Raw genomic sequence first — 15,830 nt, forward strand, 5'->3', positions numbered from 1 at the left:
TATGTCTGCCCAATAGGCGAGGCTACTCGTCCTAGTCACCTAATGCCACGTATGTTTTTCCCTGAGCTTCATGAATGCCCTTTCCTCACTTCTGTTTTCTACATGTAATTTTATGAGATTGATCACTGTTATTATCTTCACATTTTTCACAAATCACAGGAAACGCTTACAGATAGATATCCACACTACATTTGTAGGCAAATATCCACACTACCGTTATAGACAGATATCTACACTACAGTTATAGACAGATATATACACTACAGTTATCGACAGATATCCACGCTACAGTTATTGACAGATATCCACACTACGGTTATAGACAGATATCTACACTACAGTTATAGATAGATATCCACACTACATATATAACCATATATCCACACTACAGTTATATACAGATATCTACACCACAGTTATATACAGATATCCACACTATGGTTATATACAGATATCCAGACTACAGTTATTGACAGATATCCACACTACCGTTATAGACAGATATCCACACTATGGTTATAGACAGATATCTACATTACCGATATAGACAGATATCAACACTATAGTTATAAACAGATATCTACACCACAGTTAAAGACAGATACCCACATTATAGTTATACACAGATATCTACACTATGGTTATATACAGATATCCACACTATGGTTATATACATATATCCAGACTACAGTTATTGACAGATATCTACACTACAGTTATAGACAGATATCCACACTATGGTTACATATTTAAAGGAGGACTGGCAAGTAATTAATCCACTAAATGTTCTCTATTGTTCTTAAAAAATAGTCATTAGAGGTCAATGCGCACGCCATGAAAAATGCACTGGTATTTATTGTTTATTTTGAGTATTTAATCAAGAATACGTTCTATGGTTTTCACATATTGATATCTGTTTAATCTTTTTACAATAAAATCTACTAGAGGTATTTCAATTACTTTTTTATGTGAAGTCGAAGTTTGTTGAATCTTTACCAATATTCCGTTCTTGTTGCAGGGTATCGTATCTTCTCATTCGGCATCCAATTGTTCCATCAATGAAAAATGCAAACCCTTACCAATGGGCAAGTTTGAATGTACTTTTTCAGGTAATAGATTATACATGAATATACAAATTAGAGTGAAATATTTAAAACACGACAACGGAATACAATTGTTAACTATGAAATGTAGACCCACTCAAAACACACATTTTACAGTATTTTCATTCTCAACAGATTGTGGCATTCCATCCCAGAAGGGAGTGAATCTGAGCAGCGTCGGCAGATGGGATGGAATTGGAATTCAAAGATTCATGAAACTTGACTGTTACCAAAATTACATTCAGTCTGGTTCACGGATGTTTGTTTGCGCACCAAACGGACAGTGGGCAACGGACATGAAATGTGGTATTTTTTTAAATGCAAGAACCTTTATTACATCGCTTAATAGTATTTGATAACAATGAAGAGACGATGTGATATCCGGGGTATTTTTCTGGTTTATTTCTTCTTTAATAATTGTTAACGAAGGAGCAGAAACTGCCTAGCTTTCCATGTTAGGTTTAACACGACCAAAGTTCGCGGTGGATGTGACGGCTTGACAGGGGATCCTTACTCCTCTTAGTCACATGATCCCACCTGTGGTGTATCCAGGGGTCCGAGTTTACCCAACTCTCTATTTTGTATTGCTTACAGGGGTTATGCGATTGATCACTGTTCTTTATCTTAATCTTTAATTGGATGTATGTAATTCAACGTCTCATTCATGCAATTGATGTATGAAAGTAAAATGTCCCTTAAAAGAGTAATTTCCAAATAAAGACAATATTCTTTTATGAAATACTTTAATTTTCTTAGCCTCTTCCTTACGAAAAATGATTCATATACAATGAAATTATAGAGCGCGCGCCAAATGTAACCAGCAATAGAGGGGGGGTGGGTATGAGAGGGAAATAAAGGAAATATACAAAAATGCAACTTATTTTACTCAAGGTGTATAACTGGAATCATAAGTACTGATTTATTTCTTTTCTAGCAGTTACCCATTGCTCACTGTTCGTTATATCTACCTTTTCACTGCTTTAAATTGCGTATATAATGTGTTTCAATCAATTCTCAGAAACTTGTAGCTTGAAATGAAGTAGGTAATTCGAAGTGTCAAACATGTACTTGGTGTATGAAAGCATAATGTCTCTTAATAGAGTACTTTCCAAATAAAGAATATTCTGTTATGGAGTACTTCCACTTTTTCCACATCTTCTACATGAAGATTGATTGTATATATTAGAGCAATACGAGCAATAAATGGGGGAAATTATGAGAGAGAAATAAAGGAAAGACACAAATAAGCAGCTTATTTTGCTCAAGGTATATATTTTTATTAATAAGTACTGATCTATTTCTTTTCTTGCAGTTATCGATCACTGTGCTTCTTCTCCCTGTAAAAATGGCGGAAACTGTAAATCCAATTCAACAACGTTCTCATGTCAGTGTGCATATAGGTTTATCGGAAACACATGTGAAGGTATGTGTTTTAGTTATGCGTGCTAGCATTATTGCTATCTCCAGAGACGCACCACTATATCAATATTTTTACTGCAATTCCGTACTCATAAAACGAACTTGGCAGTAATTTCACATTTGATTATTCTACTTATATTCCAATTTCACTTTCAAAATTTGAAATGCTTCAAAACCATGCTTCACTTTTAAAGACATTTGAGATGAGATTGATCACTGGTCGTTATCTTCACCTTTCATTTGATATTCCAGTCAATGGGACGAATGAATGTGAGTTACTGTATCTACATGTAAATTGGATTCTTAATCTTAACATCGCTTACAAACATATATACAATGCTAAATCCAGTGAAAGTTCTACCAAGACTCTATCTTTGCTTCTCACGAAAATATAAACTGCGGTGTAGGAGAAACTTCAAATGTATTGTGCCACAAAATATGCCAGCAGTGGAGTAAATCAAATGTCCATTCCAAAACATTCAGAAGAACGTTTAGTAAATTTGAAATCAATGAATTTTTCTTAAAGAGATAACATTAAATCGTTTTTTTTTTTCAACATTTTACATGATTATTGCTGACTATCAATTAAAGATTAGACTTCTTGACATTATATAAATGTACTTCGTCAACAAAAATGGAAAAAGGAAATACTCATCTCTAGTGATCAATCATTCGACAAACTCACTTTGTTAAACACCACTATAATTCTGCGCACAAATACTCTGAGTTGATATTGAAAAGATGCTGGAATTCCCCATAGACTATATCTTCGTTAGGTCTTCTAACAATCTGATGGAAGTTCCATGACAAATATGTGGAGAGCTTGTCTCTGTACGATCGTCTGTCGACAAACTTACAACGAAAATATTCTTCTCAATTCTCAATTTAGTACATAAGTTGAAAAACGGCATTATGTGCTGTAAAAAATGTTCTTTGCCGCACTGGCACATTACATGACGTCACAATGAAAAACACGTCATGACGAAGGTGAGGACGTACATATCTACAATCCTTTTGAGGTTGGAAAACTCAAAATATTTTTTTCGTTACTTACCACCGCTATCAAACGATAAACCACAATCGAGTAAAAGTTTCTGTCAAATGGGTTATATTAATTCTCTTTGATAATGAAATACTTTAAATTTCTTCTTAATATAACATTCATACAAGGTGAAGAGAACGAACAGTGATCAATCTCATAACTCCTATAAGCAACACAAAATAGATAGTTGGGCAAACACGGACCCCTGGACACATCAGAGGTAGGATCAGGTGCCTAGGAGGAGTAAACATCCCCTGTTGACCGGTCACACCCGCCGTGAGCCCTATATCCTGATCAGGTAAGCGGAGTTATTCGCAGTCAAAATTAGTGTACCAAGAACGGCTTAACAATCGGTATGAAACACGTCAGACAGCATTTGACCCAATGCAAGGTTGTATTGACGAACTAGATCGTTATAACGACCATGGAATTTGTGAAACGCTGACTTCAATCGAGACTGTTGAAATCCCTGTACCATCAACTTGTTTGTCAGTAGCTTACCTCGATTTAAAAACTGACTATATGCAGAACAACTCTTGCATATTGAATCAGTTGAGATATATAAACACCATATGCAGGTGATAATGGAATAGTGCTACATAAATATGGGAAGTTAACGATGAAGAAACTGAAATCACCCCGTTTGTCATACATGCTAAAGTAATATCCATATTATATTGTGATCTTGATATCGCCCCTAATCTGCACGTATAATGATTTTCAAAATGGACTCGTTTGCATAAACAGTGTTTTCGTACATACACATTTCATCATTGGCACGGCACCCCGAGGGTTTTGAGTGAAAAATATTTGATTTATGTGACATGTGATCTTCAGTGCAAAAGGAAACCTAGGGTAGCAAAGTGTCTTCAACAAAAAACATGTTTCTAGCAGCTAATTCCACCTCTGATATGTCAAGGGGTCCGTCTTTGCCCAACTATCTATTTTATATTGCTTATAAGAGTTATGAGACTGATCACTGTTCGATATCTTCACCTTGCATTCAACTTTGTATATGCAAAAATCGCTGCATCTCGCATATTCAATGCAAAAATTAGACATGTTACAAGTCACTATACAGTTACTCTCATTACTTTTCAAATGAAGGAATTAATATGCTTTGAAGTTATATGAACGTTAACTTGCATTGATATCTGGATATCGTGTCAATGGAACGATTTGTACATACACGGTACGATATTATCTTGAAGTTTTATCACGTGATATGCAGCTGATGTAGAGACTGTCCGTCTGGTGAAAAATGTATGGGAGGTCAATATGCACTTAATTATATATACATATTGTTTTGTATAAAAGGGTTGTGTGTACAGAAGTTATAAAAAAAAATAATCTGTTTATTTAAGTTTTTTCCCTGATATATTTCTATGACCCTACTTAACACAACTGCGTGCTTGATAAATTCGTCGTCAGTTGCTCAGCAAACCTTGCAAAACATTTATATTCTGATATTCTACAAGAACCTGCATGTCATTGACCAGTACTACAACTGTATATCATGGGGAGCAATCAATAGGTGATAATGTCTTTCTTCCAGAGCGACATAAGAGCTGTATGGAGATTTTACAAAGTGACCCAGGCGTGGAAGGAAACGATGGGGTGTATTCGATAGATGTTAATGATCAGGAAAAGAAAGTGTACTGTGACATGACTACAGATGGAGGGGGCTGGACGGTGAGTACATTAAAATCAGAAACACAAACCACAAGAACTTCTATCGAATATGTAGTCTTTGGTAGGCATATCAAGTATTTGAGCTGTGCATCAGAAATTTCCAGATCAATCACAGCGTTTTGTAAAACGATATTTTGAGTAATTGATATTGGAAAAAATATAAAGATTAGATAATCCAAGGATAGTAAAATAACCTGAATCGATGATTTCATTCATATCAATTATAAATACAATAGTCGGAGAGGCCACATTTACATTCTGGTAACAGACAGTAGAGTGATCAACAGATGTCATTGGCAATATTAAAAAACTGAAAATTTAAATTATTATTATACATTTATATAGCGCTTATCTTATCAAGATAACTACCCTTAAGCATTTCAAATGTAAAACAATATAAACCAAAACAAAGTACACTAAACACATAGAAAAGGTTAGAAATTAACATAGTAACTATGGGAAGGCATAACTACACATGCTTTTGTCGAAATAACCGTATACATAAATACTGAATTACAGATTAAACGCAAATTTAAAAAAGATATGTGTTAAGTTTGTTTTTAAAACCGGATTTTGTAAAACTGGTTATTTACGCGTGGGGAAATTTACGTAAATTTCATAATAACATCATAAGCGTGTAAACGTCCCATAAATTATATTCAGTTACCGTGAATTTCTTCCCACTCGTAATGTTCGGCGTGGATAAACGCGTACCTCCAGCACAAATAACCACCTTTACAGCACTTAACCTTCGCACCTTTGTGGAAAAGTGTACTTAGATGAGAAAAATGTTCGCATTAAAACGCACGGATTTATAACAGACATCTCCGAATTGTACATTAAACACAATGGATTTAAATGGTGTTGAATTCTACAGTTAAACATAATCTTATCAGTCGGAATCCCCTGTTTAAGTCCATCAAAATAATTACACTCAATTCAACGATTTTACAGTTCATATACAAATATGTACAGTAAAAAATATTGATCAATGAATATATACTAGCACAGAGTAGACCTAATCAAAGTTCATAAAGCAATGTCCGATGTTGATTTACCACATTCAATGAAGTTGAATTAGCACACGAGAATAAGTCTGTTTGAAACACTGTCGTAGATTTGTCATGAAGTCCAGTCCCCAACAATAGAATATCTAGTGTAATTCTATCAAGTTGCGTAATACCACAAAATTTACATTCTGTTTGTACAAAGATTGAAACAAAGTCCTAGAAATTTCTAGTTTTTTGAAATTATATAATTGAAAACAAACATTCTATTACGTCACCGCAGTTGAACTCTCCAAATTATTGTTCTAGAATAGAACCTTTAGAATCTTTTTAAGCGAAATGTGTCAATATATATTTCAAACGTACTACACAATTGTGTGTTTAGATCAAATTGACTTGTAGTAAAATGTATTATTTTCAAATTTTGTTGTTTGATCAGTTAAACATAATAAGATCTTTGAATGCAAGGTGAAGATAACGAACAGTGATCAATCTCATAACTCCTATAAGCAATACAAAATAGATGGTTGGGCAAACACGAACCCCTGGACACACCAGAGGTGAGATCAGGTGCCTAGGAGGAGTAAGCATCCCCTGTTGACTGGTCACACCCACCTTGAGCCCTATATCCTGATCAGGTAAACGGAGTTATCCGCAGTCAAAATCAGTGTGCCAAGAACGGCTTAACAGTCGGTATGAAACACGTCAGACAGCATTTGTCCCAATGCGAGGTTGTACTGACGAAGTAGATCGTTATAATAACAACTACCATAGAATTTGCGAAATACTGACTTCAATCGAGACTGTTGAAATCCCTGTACCATCAACTTGTTTGTCAGTAGCTTACCTTGATTTAAAAATTGACTATACGCAGAACAAGATTATTTCGATTGCTGACCAAGCAACAGGGGGAAATGGTAACTTGTTGAGTATCTTTTTATTTCCAATAAATGAGCATTACAAGATTGGTCCCATTATGGCAAAATAACGTTTCAATGAAAATATCACATCGCACGTTTCGTACTATCGTACAATCTTATTCTATATAAAATTGCGAATAAAATCTTGTAAAAAAAACTTTGTTATGTTTCTATTTATAAAATCTAACATGTTTTAAACCCCGGATTATTATACATATTTGTGATCACAATACTCCTTTTAAATATTTACTTTTAGTTTTACATATTCCAAGGGCCATATCTTGGGGTCTATGAATCAAGTTCAATCTGTATGTTATTTGTTTTGCAGATTATCCAAAAACGACAGGATGGCTCTACAGATTTTTATAAAACATGGGCAGATTACAAGAAAGGATTCGGAGACCCATCCAAAAACTACTGGCTTGGTAGGTTATTTTTCACACCAATGTTACATGTAAAATGATTGATTTAGAAACAGCTTGACATTAATATATCATTGTGTCAATATCGCCAATCATGTTAACATGGTCAATAAGTAAATCTAAGTATTCTTATAATATCAAGAAATATGCATCTCCATACTGTAAAAGTTAGTAGGTTCGCATGAATGAAATGACCCAATGAAAGTGGGATATTGCGGGGACCAGGAACGGAGGATGTGGTTACATCTCACGCTTCATGTATAAACAATCTCATTGTAAGTCAGCATTTCACAAAGTGTATGGTTGTGATAACAATCTAATTTACATAAACAACCTGTCATTAAGTCGAGTACTGTCTGACGTATTTCGTACCAAATGTTAAGCATATCTATACATTCTAAGTTTTCTACAGATTCTTTTGATAAGGGATTCATGGCAGGTGTGACAGAGAGACGGGAATGCTTACTCCTCCTAGGTACATGATCCCACCTCTAGCGTATACAGGATCCATGTTTCTCATAATATAAATTTTGTATAGGGATTGAAGAGATTTATCAATATTCGTTATATTATCGTTTTTAAAGGATTTAAAGTATGTATTCCCATGTACATGTAAAACCTCTATTCCCTATTGTGGCCTACTGGAACTAAACTACTCAAAATGTGATAAGGATCACTAGGTTATATGTGTGTAATTTACCACTAACATAACAAAAGACATAGATTTGACTCAGAAACGTGTTTACTCCGGTTATCAATGAAGATTCATGAACGGCATGATATTTTATCAATACGGAATGCTTGAAATCTGATAACAACACCAAAAGGCATTTCATTACAAAAAGTTAACAACAAACCAGAGAAAGAAATACACAGTTTTTGGGGATAGTCCATCATTACATTTAGTCGATGAAGTGTCAATACCGGGTATGGCCTCCCCTTGCATCAATGACGGCTTGACAACGTCGAGCCACCCTGTCAATAAGCACCCGGATGTTTCGAATGGGAAGGTTGTTCCACTCTTCCACGAGGGGGTTTCCGAGCTCTCCCAAAGTCGTGGGTTGTGCTCTACGGCGTGAAAGGGCAACCTGCAGCGTCTTCCATACATGCTCAATCAGGTTCAAGTCCGGCGAGCGCGCTGGCCAGTCCATACGGACAATTGTCTCCTGCTGAATGTACTGCTCCACCACCCTGGCGCGATGAGGACGGGCGTTATCATCCATCAAGAGGAACTCAGGGCCAACAGCACCAGTGTAGGGTCTGACGTAAACATCGAGGATCTCATCCCGGTACCGCATCCCCGTTATTGTTCCTGTCTCCACGACATGAAAATATGTTCTTCCATCCCTGCTGATTACACCCCAGACCATGATGGAACCACCACCATAACGGTCATGTTCACTGATGTTGGCATCATGGAAACGTTCACGTTGTCGTCGCCACACTCGGTGCCTCCTGTCTGTAAATTCCAAACAATACCCTGACTCATCGGTTAACAGAACTTGAACCCAATCGTTCTATGTCCAAGTGACATGATCTTCAGCCCAGTCCAATCGCTCCCGCCGGTGTCGAACAGTCAGAGGGACTCGAACACATGCCCTTCTCGAGTTGAAACCTGCATTGTGAAGCCGATTCCGTATCGTCTGAGTGGTGTCCGAGGCGTTCAGGAGGTCCTTACGTAGGCTGGTTACTGTCCAGAAGGGATGGCGTCGTGCCTGAAGAGCCACAAAATGGTCTTAGCGTTGAGTTGTCGACCTCTGATGACCACCCCGATATCGGTGTGCTGCTGTACCAAAAGTTTGCTGTCGGTTCCAGGCCCTGTTTACAACGCTCTGGCTGACGTTTAGTGCATTTGTAACGTCACGTTGTGAATAGCCAGCGTCAAACATTCCAATACATCTGCCCAGTTGTTCTGTCGTCAGGCGACGCCTTACACGTTGAGGGGGCATTGTGTTGATAAACATAGTGTAAACACTCAAGTGAGTTTGAAATTTTAGAAAGATTCAGACACCGATGCATGAGTGAAAATTGTGCAATGGTAGCAAAAGCAGAAACTGTGATGAGAAACGCATTTCACATGGCATGAAATGCACGTGCAAGTTTGTTGAAGACGTTTTTGATTTCACTTGGACACAATATTGCCAGTTATGTAGTAATTAATTTTTTAAACAGAAAAATATCTATGATCCTTATCAAATTTTGAGTAGTATACAATTTGAACCAAGTTGACTGTACAATAAGGATACAATATGACTAATCATGACGTGTTACTGTTAAAACATATATGTTCAAAGTTTTAACTGTGAATGTACATTATTATGCATATATATATATATATATATATATATATATATATATACCAGTATGAAATTTTGATTCCATGTTGTGGCCCATTTTACCCCCGTACATAATTTGATCAAACTTTAACCTACATTTCCTGGGGATGCTAGTCTTACATATTTATATGACTAATTCAGGTCCAGCTGTTCTTGAGAAATACAATTTAAAAGATTTTCCTCTGCATTTCCATTTAAAAGTTTGATCCGTATTGTGGCCCCACTCATCTCCTGGGAGTCATAATATGTACAGAATTTAATTTACACTCTTAAAGGAAGTTTTCATATACGATTTGCTTTTTTCTGGTCTAGTGATGCATGGAAATTAAAGGATGTCACCATATTTTCACAATTTGTTAATTACCGGCATTGGAAAGGGTAGACTCTTATCTCCAATTAATGATTTTGAATCACCTTTGCCCAATGATTCTTTATTATATATCTGTTGGAATTGACCCAGTGGTTCTGGAGGAGAAGTAGAAAAGTAACGTTGTTTCGTAGTTTCCACTTAATGCTTAACATTGATAAATGTTTTCAAATGACGCTTGCTTGTATTAATGTTACTAAAGAATGCTCAATACCTGATCATGTACACTGTAGTGGGTACTTTTTCTAAACTTGGAATCCAAGATGCCCTGAAAGTTTAAAAGAAAAAAGAAAAAGATTTCATTTCTGTAAAAAGTTGATTTTGCACATCTCTATAGCAAACTGCATATCCCTATCATTTGTTTCTATGTAGTGATATTTGTTTTTATTTCTTAATAAACAGGGAACGATGGGATTCACTATTTAACAATGACAAATCAAGAACTACGAGTGGAGCTGTTGAGTTTTGCTGACGAGAAAGCGTACGCCCTGTACTCCACATTTCAAATTGGAAGCGAGAGCAGTAAATACCAGCTTACAGTATCGGGGTATTCAGGAACAGCGGGTATGAATGTTTTAGATATATCCTAACTCATCACAGAACGAAACACATTCGGATTACACACAAAATATCATACAGAATAAATTTACATGTAACATGCAGAACATGCAATGACCCATGGACCCTATCGGTCAATGAATATACACATTGTTTGATCTTTGGTCATCACTGTATTGCTTTGTGTTTTTATGTTTATACAATTCAAATACTTTGTACTAGATGAGATATATATAGGTGTAACCATAATACACTTTTCGGTGAAGGCGTCAGTCCAAATATTCCGCCAAACCGAATCTCAGCCGAGATTATTATCAACACTATGTTGTAGGAGACAGTTAATGTTCATACCATTTATCAATACTCTATTTTAGGAGATTGTTGATGTTTAAAACAGTTATCAATACTCTGTTGTAGGAGATAGTTAATGTTGATAACAGTTATCAATACTCTGCTGTAGGAGACTGTTGATATTTATTACAGTTATCAATACTCTGTTGTAGGAGACAGTTGATGTTTATAACAGTTATCAATACTCTGTTGTAGGAGATAGTTAATGTTTATAACAGTTATCAATACTATCTTGTAGGAGACAGTTTGATCCGGTTTCACAGTGGAGATCAGTTCACTACATGGGATCAGGATAATGACAGGAGTAATCGTAACTGTGCAGAAGACCTTCACGGAGCCTGGTGGTACCGGGACTGTGCTAAATCCAACTTGAACGGGCAGTACGCCGGGTCGGCTGTGTCTGATCGGAAATACCCGTTCTGGTATCATTGGAAATCTACTAAAGCGTTAAAAGGGACTGAGATGATGATCAGCCCAAGAATTAACATCAATATATACTGCATTAATCAGAAAACTAAATCATGTCCTGAATATGGTTATTTTACATCAGATGAAAAGAGAACAGTAACGGACGGTTGATAAATATGAATGAAATTATCAGGCATTTTTACAGTCTATTTTTATTGAGTAATGAAATGAATCATTTTGTGTAGAATGATTGAATTGTATTCCATTTACTAGTAAAAGTAATCGGTGAGTGTACCTATCCATCTCTATATCAAAAACATTGATATGTCCAATGATTTCGCCTTTGATATCTTTACAAATTGTGATTGTATCCATTTTTTCATGAGTGGTCTCCAGTTGTGAACAATCCGCGGATGAATCGTAATATATATAGTACGTCTATTGTAACGGATGCAAGTTTTCCATGATGGAAAAAGTATTAATTGTGAACAACTTTTATCTGATATTGATTAATTATTGCGAGGGGATGTATCTCTTTCGGAAGAGGAAGATGTGAAGCTTTTTGTTAGTTTTTAGAAACATGAAGTTTTTTGTTAGTTTTTTAGGAATGTGAAGCTTTTTGTTAGTTTTTAGAAATGCATATTACCTGATACAGGTCGTTTACTCATAATCTAGCGCCAAGTTAATATTCAATCATACAATTGTAACAATGTAAGCGATAGGCATTATGATGGTACCATTATTTCTCTGTCTTTTGTCACACTTATAAATGTTTAAATATTCACTTAAACACATTGTTTAGCGTATGCAATTGTATGACATTTATTTCCTAAGAGCCATTCTCTGTAAGCATCAAAACATGTGGAAAACGACTGACATCGATTTTGACGAAATTTTACACAAAGTATACATCCTTCAGTCCTGTAATAATGACACCTTTGAAAATGTGCTGTGACTACTTTTCCATGGCAACAAGACAACCGATTTTGTTCAAAGACGTGAGCCTCAGTAAATGTTGAATTTTGCTTTACAAAAATGTGTATATTCATTTTTCATTTAACGTCCCATTGCTATTTAAGTAAGCTATTTTGTGTGTGATTTTTTTTTTAAAGTTGATTTGCTGCAACGCCTAAACACGAAATATATGCCCTCAAATACCAAACAATTCTACTGAAAATGTTTGAAAATTGTTTCAAGTTTGTGCAGAAACACAACCACTGGTGGATTGTTCTTAAATGTCATACTTCATTTGTTAAAATCAATTGATTTTAAAATTAATATACATTTGTAGCTCTGACTGGCAGGGTACATATTCAAGATTGGATGTTCTTAATGAAACTAAGACAGAAATGTTTTCTGTGAGGAGTGTATAGGACTAAGCATCATCATATGACAACACAATTGCGAGTCACTGAAAATTAAGTGAATCCAACATGGCTGTAACTTGTTTAAAGATTGTCAGCTGGAATGTGTCCACTGAAAAATCACAGAGGCTGAGACTGTTGGAGAATATTTGATGACCTGTTTTTGAATTTCTCATCCCCTTTCATGGAAGGAACTGTACTCAACTGAACAATGTAATTGTATATGTTCATAGTTTACTGAAACGTATTGATATAAAAGCAGAAACAAATAATGTATGTTAGTCATTGTTTACAAACTCATTTTTAGATAAAGCTTGAACATATAATTGAAGATTGTTTAATTCATTTCCTGCTCTGACTGAGTTTCGCAGACTGTAATTTAAAAGGTACAATTTTAATCTAATCGAAAACAATCAGGATAAATCTCACAGAAACAGGACAATTTTAAATTCACATTCTTAATATAACCAAGATGGACACAAACTTTGCTTTTAAAAACAAAATAATACCCCGCCCCCACCCCGAATTGGAAGATGGACAATATTTTTTGTAATACATACATCTTATAATTCATTCATCTACATATATGGCAAATAAACCCAAATCAAAATTTTGATACAAAACGTAAACCGGTTTTTAACAACAGCAATCCCCCACCCCTGTAAATTGTTTTGTTATACACATTGGATGTGTTGGTAATTTTATTGGGCATTGATTCTTCTTTAAGCTCCCATAACAGAATTTGATATTCATGGAAATGAATTAAATCATTTGTTAAAAAGTAATTAGAAAAGAGCACTTATGTACTTAAGGAGAAAGTACTGAAACAAGCCAAAAGACAATCCATATTCAGTTGGGGTTTTTTTTGTCACAAAAGTTAAATAAATCGAGAAAGAAAGAAATGAAATGAAAGGCCGGTGTGAGTAGATTATGACCTAAATAACATCATTTTCCCGGTACCTTGCAGCTTTAGTTGACATATAAAACAATTTAGAAATCGTTAGTACATATGTATGTGGGTAGTTGATAAAAATCAATGTCAAGACAATGTTGGATACCCAATCAATAATATACTAAATTTACATGTGGCTGCAGCACTTCCTATTTAATGTTTCCATGGGGACAAAACAGTCAGATTACCAACATTTTTATAACAAGACTTTTGGATTAGCTATCTTTGGTCAAAACTGACTCAGCTGAGTATACATGTAAGTAGGTAAAATACTTGTAGTTAATGTAAATGAAAAGAGCTCTAAATAACAAGCATAATGTTTCCATGGAAGTTCGTTTCTATAGCAACTAAGCTACAAATTGAATTCTTTCTTAATTTGTATATTTTAGCCAGCCTATGAATACAACGATAAAGTTATGATATTTTAGTATCAATCCACTGATTTTCAATGATTATGGTTACTGGATCTATCGTTTCCATAGTAACACACTTTTGATCATATTTTCCCCTATATAATAATTATATCTAACTGATTAGACAGTCATATAATGTTTTTTACAGGAAATTCATGTAGATAAACATATAATTTATTTTGTGAAAAGTGAAAATTACATTCAATACAAAGTAATTCAAACACATTCATTAAACTTCATTTTCATTTTAAATGTAATAATTTTCTACCAATGCTTTTTGACTTGAAGATTTTTTAAATGTTTGCTACACCAACTTATGACTAATCCATGGAAATTATGAAATTTGTACTTTATAACAATTGTTAAGATTATTACAGAACACTTTCACTTAACAATAGGCACACACAGTTCTGCTTCCTGACGCAAATGAATGAATTTTATAGTCAGTACCTTTCTTCAAAACTTAAAGGAACCATTTACACGTATCTTACATAATGGTTGTTATGGTAACAAAAGAATTAATCATTGGTATTGCTGATTTCAGCAGACTTTTACATCAATTTATGTGTTCAAATATAATATGACAATGATTTTACACTATCACATGGTAATAAGAAGAGCTGTAATGCTTTCTGATACAAATTAACATACTAGTTTACTTATTAAAATCCTGTAATGAAATACTAAAATATAGTTGCTATGGCAACTGAAATATTGTATAACACGATAATACATTATACTTATCATTGTTTATGCCAAATTTAATAGATTAAGGATATTATATTGATAAATTATTAAAATTTGACTCATATATTCATATCATGAGATTTTTCATATCACCATGGCAACCAATTTTTCAAGCTATATAATTTTATTTAGGAGAATAAGACATTTTTTTATAGTTTACACATAAAGGGATGAATTAAGTCATACATAACTTTCATACATGTTTGTTGTTGTGTTTTCCTGTTAATGATGTCATACAATGGCTTAAAATTGATTTATTTTCAAAAACAGTGATTTTTCAACTTCAGGAACAATAGGTAATCCAATATTCATTTATTGATGTTTTATTCTGTATCCATTATGATGCACGTAATCCCTAAGCAAGTAATAGAGAAATGTTATATCAGTAAAATTAATTTGTTTATGTTTAATCAAAAACAGGCAAAAATCGAGCTTTTTAAGCACCTCGGGAGCTGTATTCAAATCGTTCTTGTTACCATGGCAGCGGTTTCTCAATTACGAATTTTTGGTGCCAAATTCTATGAGAGGGTATCAAATAATCACTTTATGCCAAATTTCAGCAACACCAGTGAGTGTATATAACCATCACTATATCAAAAATGTTTATACTTATAGAGAATGGCTCTTAAATAAATCGCTTAGCACAATTTCAGCACAAGATGCATTATCATTTATATATACCTTGAAGGGTTCCGATTATTTTGCATTAAAATATTAAAGTAAACCAGC

At 34.6% G+C, this 15,830-nt stretch overlaps 1 protein-coding gene across 1 annotated transcript; it reads left to right on the forward strand.

Annotated features, from left to right (window-relative positions):
• Positions 1-1,044: 1,044 nt before the first annotated feature.
• LOC125653725 (fibrinogen-like protein A) lies at positions 1,045-13,315 on the forward strand. Its single transcript, XM_048883307.2, has 7 exons — positions 1,045-1,109; positions 1,239-1,409; positions 2,416-2,526; positions 5,120-5,256; positions 7,512-7,608; positions 10,711-10,872; positions 11,456-13,315. Exons 1-7 carry the CDS (start codon positions 1,082-1,084, stop codon positions 11,794-11,796), a joined length of 1,047 nt encoding a protein of 348 aa, XP_048739264.2. The 5' UTR covers positions 1,045-1,081; the 3' UTR covers positions 11,797-13,315.
• Positions 13,316-15,830: the final 2,515 nt, after the last annotated feature.

This window comes from Ostrea edulis, chromosome 7, assembly GCF_947568905.1.
Source record: "Ostrea edulis chromosome 7, xbOstEdul1.1, whole genome shotgun sequence".
NCBI classification, from domain to species: Eukaryota; Metazoa; Mollusca; class Bivalvia; order Ostreida; family Ostreidae; genus Ostrea; species Ostrea edulis.

Bases quoted from the DNA above. Each gene is read 5' to 3' on its own strand.
- LOC125653725 (XM_048883307.2), top strand. From the start codon at position 1,082: ATGGGCAAGTTTGAATGTACTTTTTCAG. The intron at 1,110-1,238 runs GTAATAGATTAT...CATTCTCAACAG, and splicing joins GTTTGAATGTACTTTTTCAG to ATTGTGGCATTCCATCCCAG. The intron at 2,527-5,119 runs GTATGTGTTTTA...TCTTTCTTCCAG, and splicing joins TATCGGAAACACATGTGAAG to AGCGACATAAGAGCTGTATG.